This window comes from Ovis canadensis, chromosome 18, assembly GCF_042477335.2.
Source record: "Ovis canadensis isolate MfBH-ARS-UI-01 breed Bighorn chromosome 18, ARS-UI_OviCan_v2, whole genome shotgun sequence".
NCBI classification, from domain to species: domain Eukaryota; kingdom Metazoa; phylum Chordata; class Mammalia; order Artiodactyla; family Bovidae; genus Ovis; species Ovis canadensis.
The window spans coordinates 47,516,439-47,535,218 of record NC_091262.1 but is presented as its reverse complement, the minus strand read 5'-3'; the positions used below and the strand labels follow the sequence as shown (position 1 = coordinate 47,535,218).

Here is an 18,780-nt window from a genome sequence, read left to right as displayed (position 1 = left end):
CGCCACCAGACCATGAAAGCACTGAGGGCTCCCCAACCCTGTGCAAGGGCTCACCTTTGAGGCTAGACACTTGTTGGCCCTGGGTCTTGCTGAAGAGAGACAGCTCATTGGTAATGGATTCCAGCATCTTCACGAAGTTGGGCAGAAAGAGGATGACCTGGACATCGTGGTTGGCTAGGTGCCTTCCACAACTGATACCCTGAGCCCCCTTCACGTGAGGCCCACATAGCAGGGCCACTGTAGGCCTCTGGTGAACGTTTTTGGGATTCAGCCTGGAACAGAAGGTAAAGAAGCATCATCAGCCGAGACTTGCCAAAACTTTGCCCCCTATACTGGTATACTGGACACCCCCTGGCACCAGCTGCTCTCAGGGCCAAGGTTCTAGAGGGGATGGACAAAGTCCACTATAGGCCAAGCTCACAGGGTGGCCTTCCCACTGTCCCAGACTTCATCTTTGGGTCCTCTTAGGTGGCGCTAGTGGTAAAGAACCCACCTGCCAATTCAGGAGACATGAGACCTGGGTTCGATCCCCAGGTCGGGAAGATCCCCTGGAGGAGAGTATGGCAACCCACTCCAGTATTCTTGCCTGGAGAATCCCATGGACAGAGGAGCCTGGCGGGCTACAGTCCACAGAGTCGCAAAGAGTCAGACATGACTGAGGCGGCTTAACACGCACTAGGTAGTTCACTTGACCTTGTTCGGTGAAACACCACTGCCAGAACACTGCTTGCTAACCAAGAACACTTTCTGCTCTATACACTGTAGGACCTATTACATCAAACACTTCTCGGCAAAGAGGTTTTCCCACCTCTGCAGCCTTCTTGACTCTTCTTCCCCAGTGTGCCTGCTCTGCTGCAGCAAGACTGGTCTCATCACTCTCTCTGGCACCTGAAGGCTCTTTCTTGCTTCTGCTCAAACTACTTCACCTGCCCAGAGAGCCCCTCACTTACGAATCTCTGACCCACTCCTTCTAGGGTTACTCTGGCTCAGTTCCTAAGAGACTCACAGCAAGTACCAAAGAGGGTAGCTGTAAATCATACTCAATTAGTTGCAAGTCCAAGTTCTCGTCTCTGAGCTGCCAGTAAGCTAATAAGGGCAACGCTGGAGCTACTACATTTCATTGACTGCTGGGTGGATGAGTGGATGTAAAGCACTCTGAATAGGAACCGACACAGAAAGGGCTCAATTGATGCTGGTATCACTATAGTTCTGGTCACAGAGAACGTAGAAGGCTAATGGCTCCCCGGCTGGGAGCTGCCTTGGACACTCACTTCTGATGAAGTCACTTTCTTATGCCATTCAAAGAGGAGACACCCCCCCACACCCCAAAAGAAAGGCTGAGACCCCTCTGGTCCAGAGAAGCCATAAATAAGGGAGTTAAAATCAGCCCTAGAGCTATGCCCAACTCCCAGACAGTGCTGTCTGCCCCTGGGCAGGAAGGCAGGGGAGATGAACAGCCAGAAAGAGGCTTAGGTCCCTGCTTGGGGTGGAGCAGGGACAGTCACTTATGGGTTTTCCCCAAAGAGAGGAAGACAGATGTCAAGCCAAAGAGGAAACCCTCACTCTCCAAATAAATTCAGGGGAATTCGGTGATGTACTTTCATATACACCAAGTTATTCATTTTGCTCCACCATGTTTGCATCGTAAGGAAATATACGGTGAGTACTCCTTCCTGCTCACAGATAACTGCAGAGTTCATCTGACTCGCCCGGGTTTATTCCCTAAATGAACTCTTCCTCTCACAGAGGCATGCCCCATCTGAGAACTCAAAGCAGACCAGACACCCACAGACCCACCGGCAGGGGTCAGAGTCCAGGCGCTGGAGACCGAGCTTCACCGCGAGCCGCCAGCGTCACGTGGGCCAAGTCCTTCTGCTCTCCTGAGCCCTGGCTCGCTCATTTTAACCCCGGTCTACTACTCACCTTCGAGGTGAGGCAGTGGGGAGCAAATTAAATGCCATTGGAAGGCACAGTGAAAACACGCATGGTACTTAACATACCATGGTACTTAACATCACTTAACAGATGATGCTGTTAAAGTGCTGCGCTCTCAATTCCAGAAAAATAAACGACCCAATCAAAAAATGGGCCAAAGAACTAAACAGACATTTCTCCAAGGAAGACATACGGATAGCTAACAAACACATGAAAAGATGCTCAACATCACTCTTTATTAGAGAAATGCAAATCAAAACCACAATGAGGTACCACTTCACACCAGTCAGAATGGCTGTGATCCAAAAATCTGCAAGCAATAAATGCTGGAGAGGGTGTGGAGAAAAGGGAACCCTCCTACACTGTTGGTGGGAATGCAAACTAGTATAGCCACTTTGGAGAACAGTGTGGAGATTCCTTAAAATATTGCAAACAGAACTACCTTATGACCCAGCAATCCCACTGCTGGGCATACACACCGAGGAAACCAGAATTGAAAGAGACACATGTACCCCAATGTTCATTGCAGCACTGTTTATAATAGCCAGGACATGGAAACAACCTAGATGTCTATCAGCAGATGAATGGATAAGAAAGCTGTGGTACATATACACAATGGAGTATTACTCAGCTGTTAAAAAGAATACATTTGAATAAGTTCTGATGAGATGGATGAAACTGGAGCCGATTATACAGAGTGAAGTAAGCCAGAAAGAAAAACACCAATACAGTATACTAACACATATATATGGAATTTAGGAAGATGGCAGTGACGACCCTGTATGCAAGACAGCAAAAGAGACACAGATATATATAGCAAGTTAGAACCGGACATGGAACAACAGACTGGTTCCAAATTAGGAAAGGAGTACGTCAAGGCTATACACTGTCACCCTGCTTATTTAACTTATATGCAGGGTACATCATGCGAAATGCTGGGTTGGTGAAGTACAAGCTGGAATCAAGACTGCTGGGAGAAATATCAATAACCTCACATATGCAGATGACACCACCCTTATGGCAAAGAAAACAAAGAGGAACTAAAGAGCCTCTTGATGAAAGTGAAAGAGGAGACTGAAAAAGCTGACTTAAAACTCAATATTCAGAAAACTAAGATCATGGCATCTGGTCCCATCACTTCATGGCAAACAGATGGGGAAATAATGGAAACAGTGAGAGACTTTATTCTCTTGGGTTCCAAAATCACTGCAGATGGTGACTGCAGCCACGGAATTAAAAGATGCTTGCTCCTTGGAACAAAAGCTATGACAAACCTAGTCAGTGTATTAAAAAGCAGAGACATTACTTTGCCAACAAAGGTCTGTCTAGTCAGCTATGGTTTTTCCAGTAGTCATGTATGGATGTGAGAGCTGGACCATAAAGAAGGCGCCAGAGAACTCGTGTTTTTGAACTGTGGTATTGGAGAAGACTTTTGAGAGTCCCTTGGACTGCAAGGAGATCAAACCAGTCAATCCTAAAGGAAATCAATCCTGAATATTCATTGGAAGGACTGATGCTGAAGCTGAAGTTCCAATCAACAGTTTGGCCACCTGATGCAAAGAGCCAACTCGTTAGAACGGACAGATGCTGGGAAAGATTGAAGGCAGGAGGAGAAGGGGACAACAGAGGACGAGATGGTTGGATGGCATCACCAACTCAATGAACATGAGTTTGAGCAAGCTCCAGGAGTTGGTGAAGGACAGGGAAGCCTGGTGTGCTGCAGTCCATGGGGTCGCAAAGAGTCGGACATCACTGAGCAACAATTAACAAACATGAAAGTGATTATGGAGGTATCTTCTTCAAAGGAAAGCCAGCAACTGTTGCAAAGAACAGTACTGTTAGCCCTTCTGAAAGCTCAAACACTGAGAGAACAGACAGGCACAAGGACAGTCAACCACAAGAAGCTGACCAAAGAGGAATGGACTTGAGAAGGACATTCAGGTCCTGCCCTCAAACTGCTATTTCTGGGAAGCCACTTAATGGCCTCAAATACTTTCAGGAAGAGCTTATTCCAAGGGTTGCCCCTATGGCTGCTCTGGGAGGAGGTTCAACAGTCAGCAGACCCAAGAGCATGCTATACTGCAGAGGGCAACTTGCACTATGTCCTCCTTTGCGTCTCCACTGGCTCTTCCCCAGCACAGGCCAGGCCAGAGATCCGGGTGGGAAAGCAGGCCCGAGTCAAGGGGCAAGGTGGATGAACACAACTCTACAGGGAGAGGCGTGGAGAAGCAAGGAGGGGAAACCTCACTGTCAGTGTGGATCACCTTAGCCACAACCCTCCCACAAGACTAGCAATGTCCTCCTCTTCGCTGACAAACCCAGCAGACACCTGTCAACCTTAAATGTGCTTGCTCGCTCAGCATCAGCACTGCTAACCATCCCTTTATTCCTCACACACCATTTCTTTGGTTCTTAAGCCTTGCCCTCTTGGTTCTCTTACCTCTCTGGCTTTCAACTTTCTTAGCTACTTTGGAAGGCTCATCTCTGAACTAGGCTTTAATGCTGATGTTTCCCAGAATTCCATCCCAGGCCCTTTCCTCCCTTCATACCTTCTCCTTAAAGGAGCCTGCCTATTCTTATACCACGTACCAGCTGATGACTTCCAATCTCTATCTTCTGCTCAGACCTTTTTCTAAACTTCAGATCCAGATTGCTAATAGTCCACCTGCATATCTCACAGTCCTAAACTCAACATATCCAAAACAAAGCCTACCACCTCCTCCATGCCTGCTCCTCTTCCCACGTTCCTTATCACAGTGACTGCTGTCACTGTCTAGCCCAGTATCCAGGCTAGGATGCTTTAAGTTCAGTGATCACTGACACTTTATTTTCAATCACCTTTCATATCCACTCAATACCCTGCCCTCTTGATTCTACCTTAAAAAGCTCCCTAGTCTACCCACTTCTCTGATCCCCGCCCTCCCTACTTGGGATTACCATCACCTGGCCCCTGGCTCAGTTTTCTGTTACAATTTTCTAACTGGTCTCACGGCCACCAATCTTGTCTCTGCTAATCTACTCAGCCAAAGTTTTTAAAACACAAAACTAATCATGTTATAGCATTACTGAAGTACCCTCAGCAGTTCCCTATCACTCAGCTGTACCAAAACTGGGTCTCTGGAGGTTCTTAGAAGGCAAGCTTCTGCTAGTTGGCAGGAGTCTTAGAGTCAACTGCTACCAGGAAGGAAGAATCAAAGAGTGGTTTGTTGGAGAAGAGGCTTCCCAGGTGGTGCTAGTGGTAAAAAAAAAAAAACTGCTTGCCAACAATGCAGGAGACATTAAGAGACACGAGTTCAATCCCTGGGTTGGGAAGATCCCCTGGAGGAGGGCATGGCAACCCACTCCAGTATTTTTGCCTGGAGAATCCCCATGGACAGAGGAGCCGGAGGGGGGGCTACAGTCCATGGGGTCACAAACAGTCAGACACGACTGAGCATGCATAAGCATTGGAAGAATAATGAGGACTCCCAGGACAGGGTGAGAATGGCAAACAAAAGCTGTGAAGTGTCCAGGAAAGTGACTTCACACAGACTCACGTTAGAAGAGCAGCAGCAGAACCCCTGCGTGTGTGAGGCACCATGGTGGTGCCGAGGCAGAGCAGCGTCATCCCACACTCAGCCCCCACCCACCTGGGGGCATTTACCTGTTGGGTCCTCCGAGCAGGGTCAATGCCATCTGACTGGCACACACGCCTGTCATCTCCAGTCTCCGCTCCAGAGTCAAGCCATGCTTCTCAGCCACAGCCAACAGCTTTTTATGCAGCTCGTAGGAAATACTTGGGACAACCAGGCCAGAGTCTGCAGTTTGAAAGGACGTGAGGAAAAAGGCAAAGTGATTACAGGAAATCAGTTCTTCAAATAGTGAAGTTGTCCATGAAAGCCAAGACTTCAAGACTGACCCTCTTCAGCCCATCTGCACAGTCCAAGACAAAGGCATGCTATGCAGCTCTCCAGAGCTCAAGCAGTGGATATGGAACTACGTAACAACCTGTTCAGGCTACCACAGAGCTGGGGAGAACTTAACCTCTAAGTTTACCTTTAGACCATGAAGGCCAAATCCACCAACATGTACCTGGTACTATCAAGAAAAGGCTGCCAACCACATTAAAACATGCTTTTCTCAAAGTAGGGGAAATGCCACTCCCGTCTGTGAGGTTTTCCTCATAAGCAGACCCCTTATTCTTGCCTAGAGGGGAACAGACACTAGCTAACCCTCCTGACCCTCTGGTCCCCGCTATTCACTTCTCAGGCAGGATGACCTGTTCATCCCACCTGCTCCCCACATCCTCCTCCTCCTACTCTACTCTACTTACCCCTTCTGTTTGACCAAAGAAATTCAACTAGAAACTTGCTTTCTCGAATAATTTGTTGTTTTCTCCCTCTTTGGGTGACTGCAACCTAAAACTCTTACCAAAGAGAAAGAGTACATGGAAAGTAACCTATGGTCTCCTTTAAGCTACTCAGAAGAAATCTTCTACTCACTGTAAACGAACTGCAACTCTATAAAGGTTAGGGAAAATCACAGCCACTGAAAGCACACCCTCAAAAAGACTTGGTTTCACAAGGCCAAAGTCTTCAGCAGCTTGGTACACTCGAAGAAGTCTAGAGCCTTACATGTCCAGGAGCAAGGTGCTGTTTCAGAGCCCAGAAAACCAGGAGAGGAAAGAAACAGCAAAGTCAAAAATTGTGATCTTTTGCCTTGATATCCAATGCCACCTTACAAAGGTTAAAGCCACTGGACTGGCCCCAAGGGAGCAAACTCTCTGCCTGGAAGACCGAGAAATACAGGTTCCAATCAGCAAGTTATCAAGGGATTTTGCATATATCTAGTTTTGTCTGGATGGATCACATGCCCCCCACACCACTTTAAAAATTGATCTGCTGCTGGCATGTGGGATCTAGTTCCTTGACCAGGGATGTACTCTGGGGCCCCTGGATTGGATGTGCGGAGTCTTAACCACTGGATGCTCACGGAAGTCCCTCAGGTGCCTTTTTAGATCCGGTGTCCTCATCTGTACTGGACTGTAAACCCCTCAGAGTAGGGAAATAAGCCTCTTCCCTCCTCGATCCCCACCTCAGTTCTGTCATCTCAGCTGTATTTATTTACCAAAAGAGACAAGATCTCATTAGGTACTCAAATGTATAAAACTCTAAGGCAGAAGTTTTCATCAGAAAGTTCATCACCATCCTGTTGGTTCCAGAGCCCTGTATAGAAAAATTTCTCTTCCTCACTGATGATTTCAGGAGAAATTTCCTGAGGTTCTATCAGTTATCCAGTCCTGCCTACATAGATCCCTAAAACCACAGAGAATCAGGCTGTGGCTATACATTTTAACAACAGAAACCCAAGCATAAAGACTGAACTTACAGTACCCACATCTGTATTCTCTCAAGGAAAGGCAAAATAATAATGTAATAATAAAAACCATCTCCATGTCAAAATGAACACTACCCTGTTGGTTAACTGAGCTCCTCCACCTGTCTGAGTCCTAATCCTGCTGGGGGCAGACATGACAGGCAGTGAGCCTCGCCTCGCCCCTTCTGAAATGTGAGCCGTTGACACCCCAGATGCTGATGCTGGAGGCTGTAGCCTGATTGCATGTCAACAGCTGATTAAACAGCCATTTATTATGGTCGGTTTCAGACATGCACATATTATCAGAACTAATTGGGAACCACTGATAGCAGTGTGAAAAGGGTGAATGAATTCTCAGGAATCCTAAGACACTAACAACCCTAAACCTGTCAGACAAGTCACGCACCTGCCTACTTCAAACACCCTCTTCACCTGCAGAGTCACGCAAGGCGAGCTTCCCCTTCAGTCTGTGCAGCTCTTTGCCTACTTATTCCCTTTCTGGTGAATCTGAAACAGGCCAGGGCAGTGCATCCTGTGCCTGGCACTCCACTAACCAAACTTCCTTTCCGGAACTAGGTCTTGCGTGACACATGCAGGTGCCTCCTCTCCAGTTTTGAGGGCTCTCCAGGGGCAGATTGAGCATTTTCTGCTTTCTCCTCACAGTTCTTAGAGGTACAAGACTGATGGTACAGCGGGAAGAGAGCTTACCCTACTCTCGATGGCTGGCTACTGCAGCCAGAAACCGTGTCTATAATATCTCACTGATTTGTGCCAGGGGGAAGGGGCCCTGATGAACTGGCACATTTTGTAGCCCAGGGAAGGATCTGGCCAGGAATCCTTTCTGTTCAGTCTACCAGTCACGGCATCCAGGACTTCACCGTACTCTACTCTGTATCTCTAAAAGGAACATGCCAGCACCACAAAATGTTCCTTTTCAACATTTATGCACAAAGTCCAACAGGCAGCCTGGCTTATCAGAAACAGGCAGAGGGAATAAAATAAACTCCGAAGGAAGGACACCAAGAACATAGCGTGTGAAGGGCAGACAATAACAGTGCCGAAGCCTGAACATGGGCCAAGCCCAGTTATGTTTGGGTTGGAAGGTGGATGTTAATTGTTTGGGAACCAAGGCAATAACATTAGTGGGTAGGGCTTCTCAATATTAATATGTTCTTTACAGCTGTCGGTGAAATAAGAGAGAGATAATTATAGCCAGTCCGTGACAAGCAGAGCCCTTCTTAGGATCTAATTAACCTTAGGGTATCAAGGAAAACGGCTTAAGGACACCCAGTACAGGTCAGGAGAGAAGACGCTTCCTCCCCGCACAGCTCGCCCCACAGATAGAGGCAAGGCCGTGAAGCCCCGAGGCTCAGCATCATGTACGCTGCCCCTTCTTCCTGTCTCTGTCACTTTCACACTGCTTCTTTCAGCACACACCACCTGGGGCCTTTCCCTCCCTTATGGACACGCGGACATGTCCTCACACCCTCCACTGTACTTCCCCACCCTCAGAAGCCTTCCAGTGCCATGCATGTCAAGTCTTCCTCCACAGCCTCTGCATGTACATCCCTCCCACTCCTTCAAACCTCCCAGCCCTTCTGTTGTGTAACAAGGCTCCCACAGCAAAGTGTCCTCTCCAATCCAAACTCAATCCTCACACTGGCAGGGCCTTGTACTTGGAAAGGCTGTGTGTATCCCATGTCTTATCAATGAGGAGCAGAGCTCAGTTACAGGCACAGGGACTTCTCTAGGAGTATAAATTTTTATTCCACCCTGTGGTGGTCACATAACTGGGTGGTGATATCATGAGTTCTTTTTTGGAGTATAAAACCACTGGTAAATTCACACCTTCAGACACACAATGTACAGACAGCCTCTGTAGACGTATATTAAGGCTGCCATAAAACGCAATTTGGTGTCAGGTGTACCTGTGAAAGAAGAATTTGTTACAAGAAAGCTAAACACTCCTAATACTCTTTATAAGAGTCCACAAGGCCTCCCATGATCTGGCCCTGCATACTACAGCTCCTTTACCTTGGAGCTCAACCCTAGAGGCTCGAGGCATCTGGCTGCCTTCTGGGTCCTGAGTGCTCCAGGTTCTGTGTGGGCTTAGGAAGCTCGCTCCCTCGCGTGCTCCCCCTCTTCTGGCGCTCTCCTCTCTCTCCCAATGCTCCTCCACACCACACGTGGCTGACTCCTTCTTCAGGTCTCAGTTTAAATACCCCTCAGTCTCAGCGTGTTGCTTACTTCCTTCATTGTGCTTAATGCATTTGTAAATAACCTGTGCCTTCCTCTGGACTATCTACTCTGCTAGACTGTAAGCGCCACGCAGGCAGGAGCTCTGTCTGCCTTGCTCACTGCCATATCCCCTTTCCCACCGCGCCTTCAGTGCTAGCACAGTGCCTAGTGGAGGGGCTACAGAGGTGTGTGCCGAATTCACGAACGGATGGGAAGGAAACCTGTACAACAGCCTCGGGGCATTCCATCCTGCAGCTGGATAAGAGTCCAGCTGTAACCAAAGGCAAGTGTGGGTAAGATGTTTCTGACTCCCCACTTGTTCCTTCCCCCAGTAACAACAAGACCAACCTCCTAGCCTCACTGGACCTCATTCCTTCAGATTAAAGCTCTAGTGGAACAAGCTTTGGATTCAAGAGGTAAAGGACTTCCTGACAAAGATGACTCATTGATTACAAAGGGGAAAGTATCTTTACAAAGAAGAAATCTGTTGGACAACACCTTACCAAGTGATCAAACTTGCCTCAGGGAAGGACAAACTGATGCTGTGTCCTCTTACCATGTGATACCCCGCAAGAGACAGAGCGCCACCAAACTCTGGGGAAAATGTTTAACACGAAACACATTGGAAGGAAACAATCAATATATCAAAACTAAGGGGTATTCTACAAATCAACTGGTCTAGACTCTTCACAAATGTCAGTATCACAAAAGACAACAAAAGTTGTGGGAACTGTCCTGATTAAAGGACATGAAAGAGACCTGACAAATAAATGTAACACGTAATGGTTGATTAAAAATACAACTATAAAGGATGCAATTGGGACAACAGGAAAACTTTGCATATGAAATATATATTAGATAATACGTCTGTATTAATTTTAAATTTTCTGAGGGCAAACTTGTAGTGTGACTGAAGAGAGCAACATCTTGTTGAATACATACATAAGTAGGGGTAAAATGTAAAAAACAAAATATAATGAGTTCAACTAAATCTCAAGTTGTTCAGGGGTGTGTGTTTATTTCTATAAAGTAAATGTAGCAAAATGTTAACTGGTGAATCTAAATTTGTTCATTATATTATTCTAGTAACTTTTCTGAAATTTTGAATTTTTTTCAATATAAAAAGTTGGGGAGGGACTTCCCTAGTGGTCCAGTGTGGCTGGGACTCCATGCTCCCAATGAGGAGGGCCCAGGTTTGATCCCTGATCAGGGAACTAGATCCCACATGGCCACAACCAAGATCCAGCACAACCACAAATATATAAAAAAATGTTTTAAAGGTGGGGAGAAAAAAGAAAGATCCAAATATGATCAACAAATGTTTACAAATGTAATAATACATCAAGCCAGTGGTAGGGTGGGAACGGCAGGAAACAGAATAAATAGAAAGAATACGAGAACAAACCACATTCTTAGTCTTACAATCTAGCTGGAAGAAAAAAATATATGTGTGCAAATCCCAGAGAACACAAAACTGTGTTAGCCTGACCACAAGTGTAAAATGTGGATTTCAAGCCAGGAGTTGCAGGTAGTGTGAAACCCTCAATCTGAACCACACTTGAAAGAGGCAGAATCCTAGTCACAGTGATAAGAGAGAGAGAGCATACTGGGGTGGGGGAGGGGCTATGAACAAACCCAGGGGCTGGAATGGGTGTGGCAGGAGCAGATGAAAACTCCCTGTCAGGAGTCCAAGGCCCACAGGAGGGCTAGCTTAGGATGGTGGGCGGGGCCAGACGTCAGAAGGCATTATAAGCCAGGTTGTTTCATGCAGGATGATGTTATACAGAACTAATTTCAAGAGACAAAGGGAGCCTGCAGGGTAGCACCATAAACTAGAAGATCATGACAATTTCAAGGGCCACACATGAAGAAGAGACTCTGGAGTCAATGAACACTGAGGATAAAGGTAAACTCCTTGTCAAAACTGCTGCAAAGAAATCAGTGTCTATTAAATTAGAAAAAAATGGCCTCCAGGGTTCTTTCTAGTCATGAATTTTTATGAGGCAAAGATAGCCACAAAGTTTCACGCTGGACACTTAAAAGAATAGTGATTCCACTAAAAGAAATGGGAATACTAAGGAGTAAAAGATATGGGTGGGAGTAAATAACTAACTTAGCTCTGATATACTGAATTCAAGCAGGATGGTGGATACACTCAAATCAAACTTGTTTCTTGCTCTGGCTAGACACTTGTGGCTGTGAAATGGCAAAGAGCATATAACAGCAAAAAAGTCACATTTGCAGAGACCAATTCAGTTTTTAAAATGACAAACTGGTCCCTTGATCAAAACTCAGGTGTCAGGCTATAATGTGATGGCTCCAGAACCCCAGCCCTTAGTTTGAACTTAAACTCTTAAAACTCTGGGACTTCCCTGGCGGCACAGGGGATAGGAATCTGCCTGCCAATGTTGGGGACACGTGTTTGATCCCTGGTCTGGGAAGATCCCACATGCTGCAGGGCAACTAAGCCCACAACTATTGATGTCTGCACACCTAGAGCCCATGCTCCACAACGAGAAACCACCCAACGAGAAGCTTGCACATTGCAACAAAGAGTAGCCCCTGCTTGCCACAGCTAGAGAAGGCTTGCACACAGCAAAGAAGACCCAGTGCAACCAAAAACAAATAAATTTTAAAATAAATACATAAGAAGCATATAACAGTGTAACCCCAGAGATGTTACGAAAACTGTGATAAGCATATGAAGAGCTTAGAATGGTGCCCAGGATACAGCTGATACCCCCGAACATCCAATACTATGACATCGATCATAATGTTTCTCCTTCCCCTCCCCTTTCTGCCACCTCTAAATCTTGCATACGCCTCCATAATTTACTTGTTTACATATCTGGTTACCCTATATTCTAAGGCCCCTAAGGTGATGGACAATGACTTATCCAGAGGATCCAGAAAAATTAGTGCCTAGTAAAAATTTTATAAATGTTGATGCTTTGAAGTAACTTTACTATGAATGTCTCCGCAATTCACACTACTGACTGAACAATAATTATAAGCTGGGCACTGCACTAGCTGCTTTCTACATTTCCTTGACAGGAAAGCAGGATTTATTGGTGAGCATGAGTATGGAGGGGCAGCGCCAAGGCTCTTGTGAGTGCAGGGCCCACCATTTGTCCAGAGGGCCACGATTAGGGATGTATCTGACCCCACAACCATTCAAGAGCCGCTTTTCTGCCACCATGTTTTCAAATTCATCCACATTAAACTTAGCAAGTCCCCAATTCTTGGAGATATGGATCTTCTGGCGGCCAAGGAACTTGAATGTGGTCTTGCAGACGGCCTCAATCACATGCTCCTTGTTCTGAAGCCTGGTATGAATGGACATCATGGCTTGGCCAGTGTGGACCCTGGTCACTGTGCCCTGGGGCTTTCCAAAGGCACCTAACATACAAGTCTGGAGCCTAGACTGATGACAGCATGGCTGTCACGAACGTCCACTGGAAAGGGCTATCTCCAAGGCCCCTTAGGGCAACACGCTGCACACACTATCGGGGAGGGCGCTGTTTGCAGCCACTGCACACCAGGCCCCCGGGGGAAGCGGGGAAAACAGCACAGTCAGCTTGACTGGCTGCAATCATATGACCTCATTTAAATGACAAGTAGTATCCCTTTGTAGACAAGGAAATAGGTTCAGGAGTCCCCACATGGCTACATAACTCAATTCTCTGACCCTACAGAAGCCTCTTCACGGAAGCCTTTAATGATTAGTAAGTCCCTTGTTGTGGCAACACTACTATTTGCTTTCTTAGGGCTCAGCCAAAAAGCACTGCAGGAAGAAAATCACAAAAACATGTAGACTTGGCCTATTCTAAATTCATGCAATCTAACTACAACTAGACTCTCATCGCCATTCATGCCCCGCACATACTATGCCTTTGAATCCTCTTGCTCATTCAACCCTCTTCAATCTGTTTTCAATCATGAAATCCTATCAAATTCCCCTTTGTCACTTCTCCCACGTTTGTCTTCTTTTCTACTCATAAGTCCAAACTCCTGACACATGAGTTGTGTCATCAGCCTCACGTTTCTTCCTGCTCCGGTCTCTCTCCTTAAATTCTAACCTGAATTCTGTATAAGACCTGTCTTCCTAAAGACTAATAAATCTTTCTAAAACAGATTTTTGGATCATGTCTTTTTCAGAATCCTTCAGTTGCTCTTCATGGCCATAAAACAGGGGACAGCATTAGCACATGAGGCTCTCTGTGCTCTGGTCTAAAGCTGTTTTCAACTCCCACTCCTCCCTCCACCTGCCACAAAAATCTCTACCCTGGTCAAACCTGCCAACAGCCAATCTCCCACACAGCCCTTTACTCACACTCTGCACCAGCACCTGCCCAGCCTACCCATAAATATCTTCCTCTTCCTCTCTGATGAAATCTTGCCCAAGACTGTTTCAAGGCTTCTGCCCTGCCCCTTCTATGAAGCTTTCCCTGATCACCCCACCTTCAGGACCTCTCCTGCCTCTCAACACCCCATGGATTTAATGTCCACATTCTCACTGGACTTCAAGCATATATGGTATCTTTCCATTTCCCAGTACATCTTAACAACATGGGTGCAAGGACTGTCTTAGAGTGACTTACACATAATAAGCACAGCATTTTGACTGGCCCAAACTATCTTAAATATGACTTTTACAATATTATTAATGTTGAGCAAAGATTCTTCTCTGAAGACTTATCACTCTCCTAACTGGTGTTCTTTGGGACCTCTCACCTCTGAACATAAGAGTGCTCACACACACCTTGCATTCTATAGCCAAACTTCACTAACATGTCTGCAGCCGCTGGATAATATTATTTAGCAGGGTAGGTCCAAGCTGGAGCAGTGTCCGACAATCTGCTGGAGACAGGAGCACAGTTCAAGGACCCAGAGGGGCTTTCCAGAGAGAAAAGATTTGGGTTAAACAAAGAGCTAAATTTAGTTGCTTCCTGAATGTGTTTTCTCAATCAATAGACCTTTTATAACACTACCCCCACCACACACACAGTTGGCAAAGAGTATTGCCAAGAGGAATATGAGCAATGAGAGAATAACAGCTTAGAAACTGTTGACACCACTTAGCATGCAGCCAATGTGTAGGATACCAGCAGCGAGCTGCCAGATTCCTGACACCCAAACCATTACCAAATGGGTAGTAAACACGTTGTTCTTTTGCAACTCTGGGTATTAGCAGAAAATAGGTTTGGAGTTCTAGGACGTGAATGCCACAGGCTAGACTGGGGAGCAAGCCAAGCCACTCTTCACAATTGCTGATCTAAGTTGGTCTACTTATAAGGGAAGTAAAGAGAAAAGACTATATTATAATCTAAGTGCCATTACACTATCCTTCTCATATCCTTCTTTCTCTTTTAACTTATCTACATTCAGAAAAGGAAAAGAAAAGTGACAGACAAGGTTTGTAAGTGCCTTTGCCTCTCTGGACCTCAATGTCCTCAACCTGCAAAAATGAGAAAATTACATTAGGTGATCAAGTAACCTAACTCTTTTGGTCCTAGCTTGTTTCCCCACATTTTCCAGACAGTTTGCCTTATTGGCAATGGCACCCCACTCCAGTACTCTTGCCTGGAAAATCCCAGGGACGGAGGAGCCTGGTGGGCTGCAGTCCACGGGGTCGCTGAGGGTGGGACACGACTGAGTGACTTCACTTTCACTTTTCACTTTCATGCATTGGAGAAGGAAATGGCAACCCAATCCAGTGTTCTTGCCTGGAGAATCTCAGGGACGGGGGAGCCTGGTGGGCTGCCGTCTATGGGGTCGCACAGAGTCGGACACGACTGAAGTGACTTAGCAGCAGCCGCCTTATTCTTATACTAACATTTGGATAGGAGATCCAACTGGAGAAGTGCCCCCAGCCAGGCACTATGTGAATAACACTGAGTAAAAACCTGCTTCAAGACTTGTGCCTTGAAGCCGGAGCAGAGACAAAATCACTTGTGGGAGAAACTGCTCAGCAAGATAACTGCGTGCTCACTGTTTCCAGCACAGACCCTGCCTGACAAAAGGACTTCAATTTCACTCCTTATCACTGCTGAGAACAAAGAGAAAAACCAGACAGATGACGCTACAAGACCTCTTCTCCCCTCAATGTCGACGCTCCAGTGAAATCCAACTGGCTGCGACACACCACAAGCCGCCATACCTGAGTTCTTGGCCAACGTCTAGCACATGTGCTTTGCAGTATGTCTGTTAATCACAATTGTGATTTAAAAATATAAGAGGAGGGAACTTTCATTTCTTTCATTAAATTAAACAAAGTGTGAAGACTAAGCTGGGAAAATGAAGTACATAGTAAGAAAAAGTTCCCACGTCTCCTATTGTCTACCTTGGCAAATGTATTTTTTAGGTTCTTTTGGATCTGAGAATCTTTCCTGATTTTTGCAGCTACTGTCTCCCTTTTAGCCACTTCACTCTGAGGCAGGCAATAATCTCCCCAAGCTTAGGAACCTCCAGGAAGTCACATATAGCATGAGCCAACCACCTCAGCTTCCAGAGAGTTACCAGTAGAAGCAGCTTATTTTTTCACTGAGGGCAGTAAAAAGGACAGCAGTCAAAAGTGGATGGGTGGCAGGATCTGAGTATACTGCTAGCCTGCTGAATGAAGTTATTTGCCTTAACATGGGTGGTTAAAAAAAAAGAAAAAATTAAAGGAATCCATCAAGTCACACTGCTGGTATCACTTAAGTAATCTACGTTAGCAAAGAGGCATGCCTATCAGAGTCTGAAAGGTTAAGAAAAACTACTAATTTCTATCTTTTACTGACAATCTGCTTATTTTCTTTTCACATGGAACCTTTTACACCCAGAAAAACCAAATACAACAGAGCCCCACTGATGTCTACAAAAATGCCATACCGTATCTGATTTTCCCCAAAATGAAATTATGCTGTCTCCATAAATCTCCCGTAACTGCTACTAGCTTTCAAGCTACTGCTACCCTATTTTCAAGACTTCAAGCCAAAATGATTATTATCCTTATTAAAATGAACATGATTCCCCCTTTAGCTCCCAAATCACTCAATAACGATAGTTTCTATTTGTATTCCAAGAAGCCAAGTTAATAAGTTTGGGCGGAAGGGACAGAGACAGGGATGACACAGACCACCTGTCCCACAGCTGCCTCAAAGGCCACATTTGAAGAAAAGATTCTTATGCTAAAAGAGATAAAGACTTTTAAATTACTGAGCTAACACACACAGTGACCTATACATAACTACCAAGGTACCAAGTATAGGTACTACTACAAGACTACTGTCATTGAACTTTATGACTAGCTCCTTAATGACCAGGGCCAGCAGGAGATGAGGACAGTATAGTACACAAAGGTAATTTATGGAAACCCTACTTTTAGCCAATGGTTTCAACCACTCAGCTCTGACCATTTCTTACCCCAGCAAACAACCAGTGCAACAGCTGAAATTCTGGTAAAATCTACAGGCAGTAATAGGAAAGCCAAAGTGAAAACAGATCTAACTATGTATGTCAAGCTAAAGAGTTAGCCTCTATGCCTTTAGTTGTTAACCATAACCTACTTAATAAACAGCAGACCAGATCCTGCCAGGCACAGGATATAAATGGGTATGTAGAAAAATCAGCCCCCATCCCAATCGAGCAGTAAGCAGGATGATAAATTGGCCACAATCTCTAAAAGACGATATAATGGGCCAATGACCATGCCACTTAAGCCACTTCCTACTACAAGACTCTGACTCAGAATCTGCATCTCTCTGATTCAAGCACCAAAAAAAAGTGGGGCGGGGGTGAGGAATAGCCAGTGGGGTGTGGGGTTAACGTACCTGTGCAGAACTCCTTGCTCACACTGTGGGGCACTGTGATCCGACGGTAGACAATGGGCTCTGACTCCAGGATGTTCTCATCGTGGCGGTACCGAGCAGGCCTCTCGTTTGGGATGCCCCGGGAACGGGTACCGCTTCTCCTCTCATAGGTATCAATTTCCTCAAACACAGCTGCCTTGTCAAAAAGGGCCAAGTTCCCTTCAAAATCAAAATCTGTGTCTGGGATCTCCTCAATATCATCCCCAAAACACTCATCATCTTTATTCTTCATCTGGCCATTCTTTAAGCCACTTTTCTTTGGAGTTGCCTGGTTTGGGTGCCTGCTACTAGATGACCCTGCAGAAAAAAACAGGGACTAAAGTCAGTATGCTCACACAAAGTGCTCCGTGGGGAACACAAATTACCACAAATCTCATGGAATAGTAGATTTCATAAAGTACCCAAGTAACAGTGAATATGAAATACATAGTACTCCTGAAAATCTGAAGTTCTGCCCTTCATAAAGGAATTGGTAATGATCAAGGCTTTTTTGACAACTGACTATATCAAAAAAGTGGAGGGCAAGTATACAGCAGTCTCTCCACACAAGTCCAGGTGGTCTGATTCTGAATGTCCAGCCATTGATTAAGAGAGAAATAACCAGAGTAAAAGAAGGCCAAGTCCTCGTAACTTGAAGTTCAAAGAAAGATTCTGGCCAACTGGCTCTGAATCCCATGCTTACCAAGCAAGCCATTTTCTGATTTTTTAACTCAGTCTCAGGCTAGACCTCAGCAGGAAGGGAATCCCTGGGTTTAGACAGATTACAGATCTTGAGACGGATATACATCTGTCACTATAAGTTGATGTATTTTGACTTACAGGCCTGTGTTTAGATCTTCTGGTGACCTCTTTTCTTAAAATTTTATCACTCTGGGTTAGCAATTTCTGAACCATCAAATGATGACAAGGACCATACTGACGTAATCCTGTAGAGGCCATACCAAGGTGCATATCAACACCACAGCACTCAAGTCACTCTCTGTCTCTGAGACTCTATCTGGCCACCACATGTCAGTCAACTACTCCTCCAGCAGCAAAGACCCCACAGAATTCTCCAAACCACACCATCCCAGAGAATCCTGAACTGAATTTATAGTTTGATCCCCATCTGACCACCCCAAAAGGATGAACCAGGTGACTGGTATGCCAAATGGAACCTTCAACATAGTCTGAATAAACATAATGTACTTCCTTTTGTAAGACTGAGCTCCTCAATTTTTAAAACACTCAAGTAGAGGTTAGGATGATCAGGAGCAAACCCCCTCATACAGATCATCCCAACTATACTGCTCTAACTTCTCACAGCAACTCCCTTCTATCCAGTGGACCATGAGTCAGGAGACCTAGGACCTAGTTTCAGTTCTGTTATTAACATGTTATATAATCTTATATCTATCAT

At 45.6% G+C, this 18,780-nt stretch overlaps 1 protein-coding gene and 1 non-coding gene across 4 annotated transcripts in view; both read right to left on the bottom strand.

The window, feature by feature from the left end:
- EDC3 (enhancer of mRNA decapping 3) overlaps positions 1 to 18,780 on the bottom strand; it is a 54,962-nt gene that overhangs the window by 4,957 nt on the left and 31,225 nt on the right. For all 3 annotated transcript variants that reach the window (XM_069560172.1, XM_069560174.1, XM_069560175.1), the window contains 3 exons: positions 17,343 to 17,678; positions 5,579 to 5,732; positions 55 to 272 (listed from right to left, as the gene is read on the bottom strand). In XM_069560172.1, coding sequence (XP_069416273.1) covers positions 55 to 272; positions 5,579 to 5,732; positions 17,343 to 17,678 — 708 coding nt within the window. The remainder of the gene's footprint in view (positions 1 to 54; positions 273 to 5,578; positions 5,733 to 17,342; positions 17,679 to 18,780) is intronic.
- On the bottom strand, positions 12,992 to 13,120 carry LOC138423983 (small nucleolar RNA SNORA70). Its single transcript, XR_011250558.1, has one exon. It is a non-coding gene; the product is annotated as a small nucleolar RNA SNORA70 (small nucleolar RNA).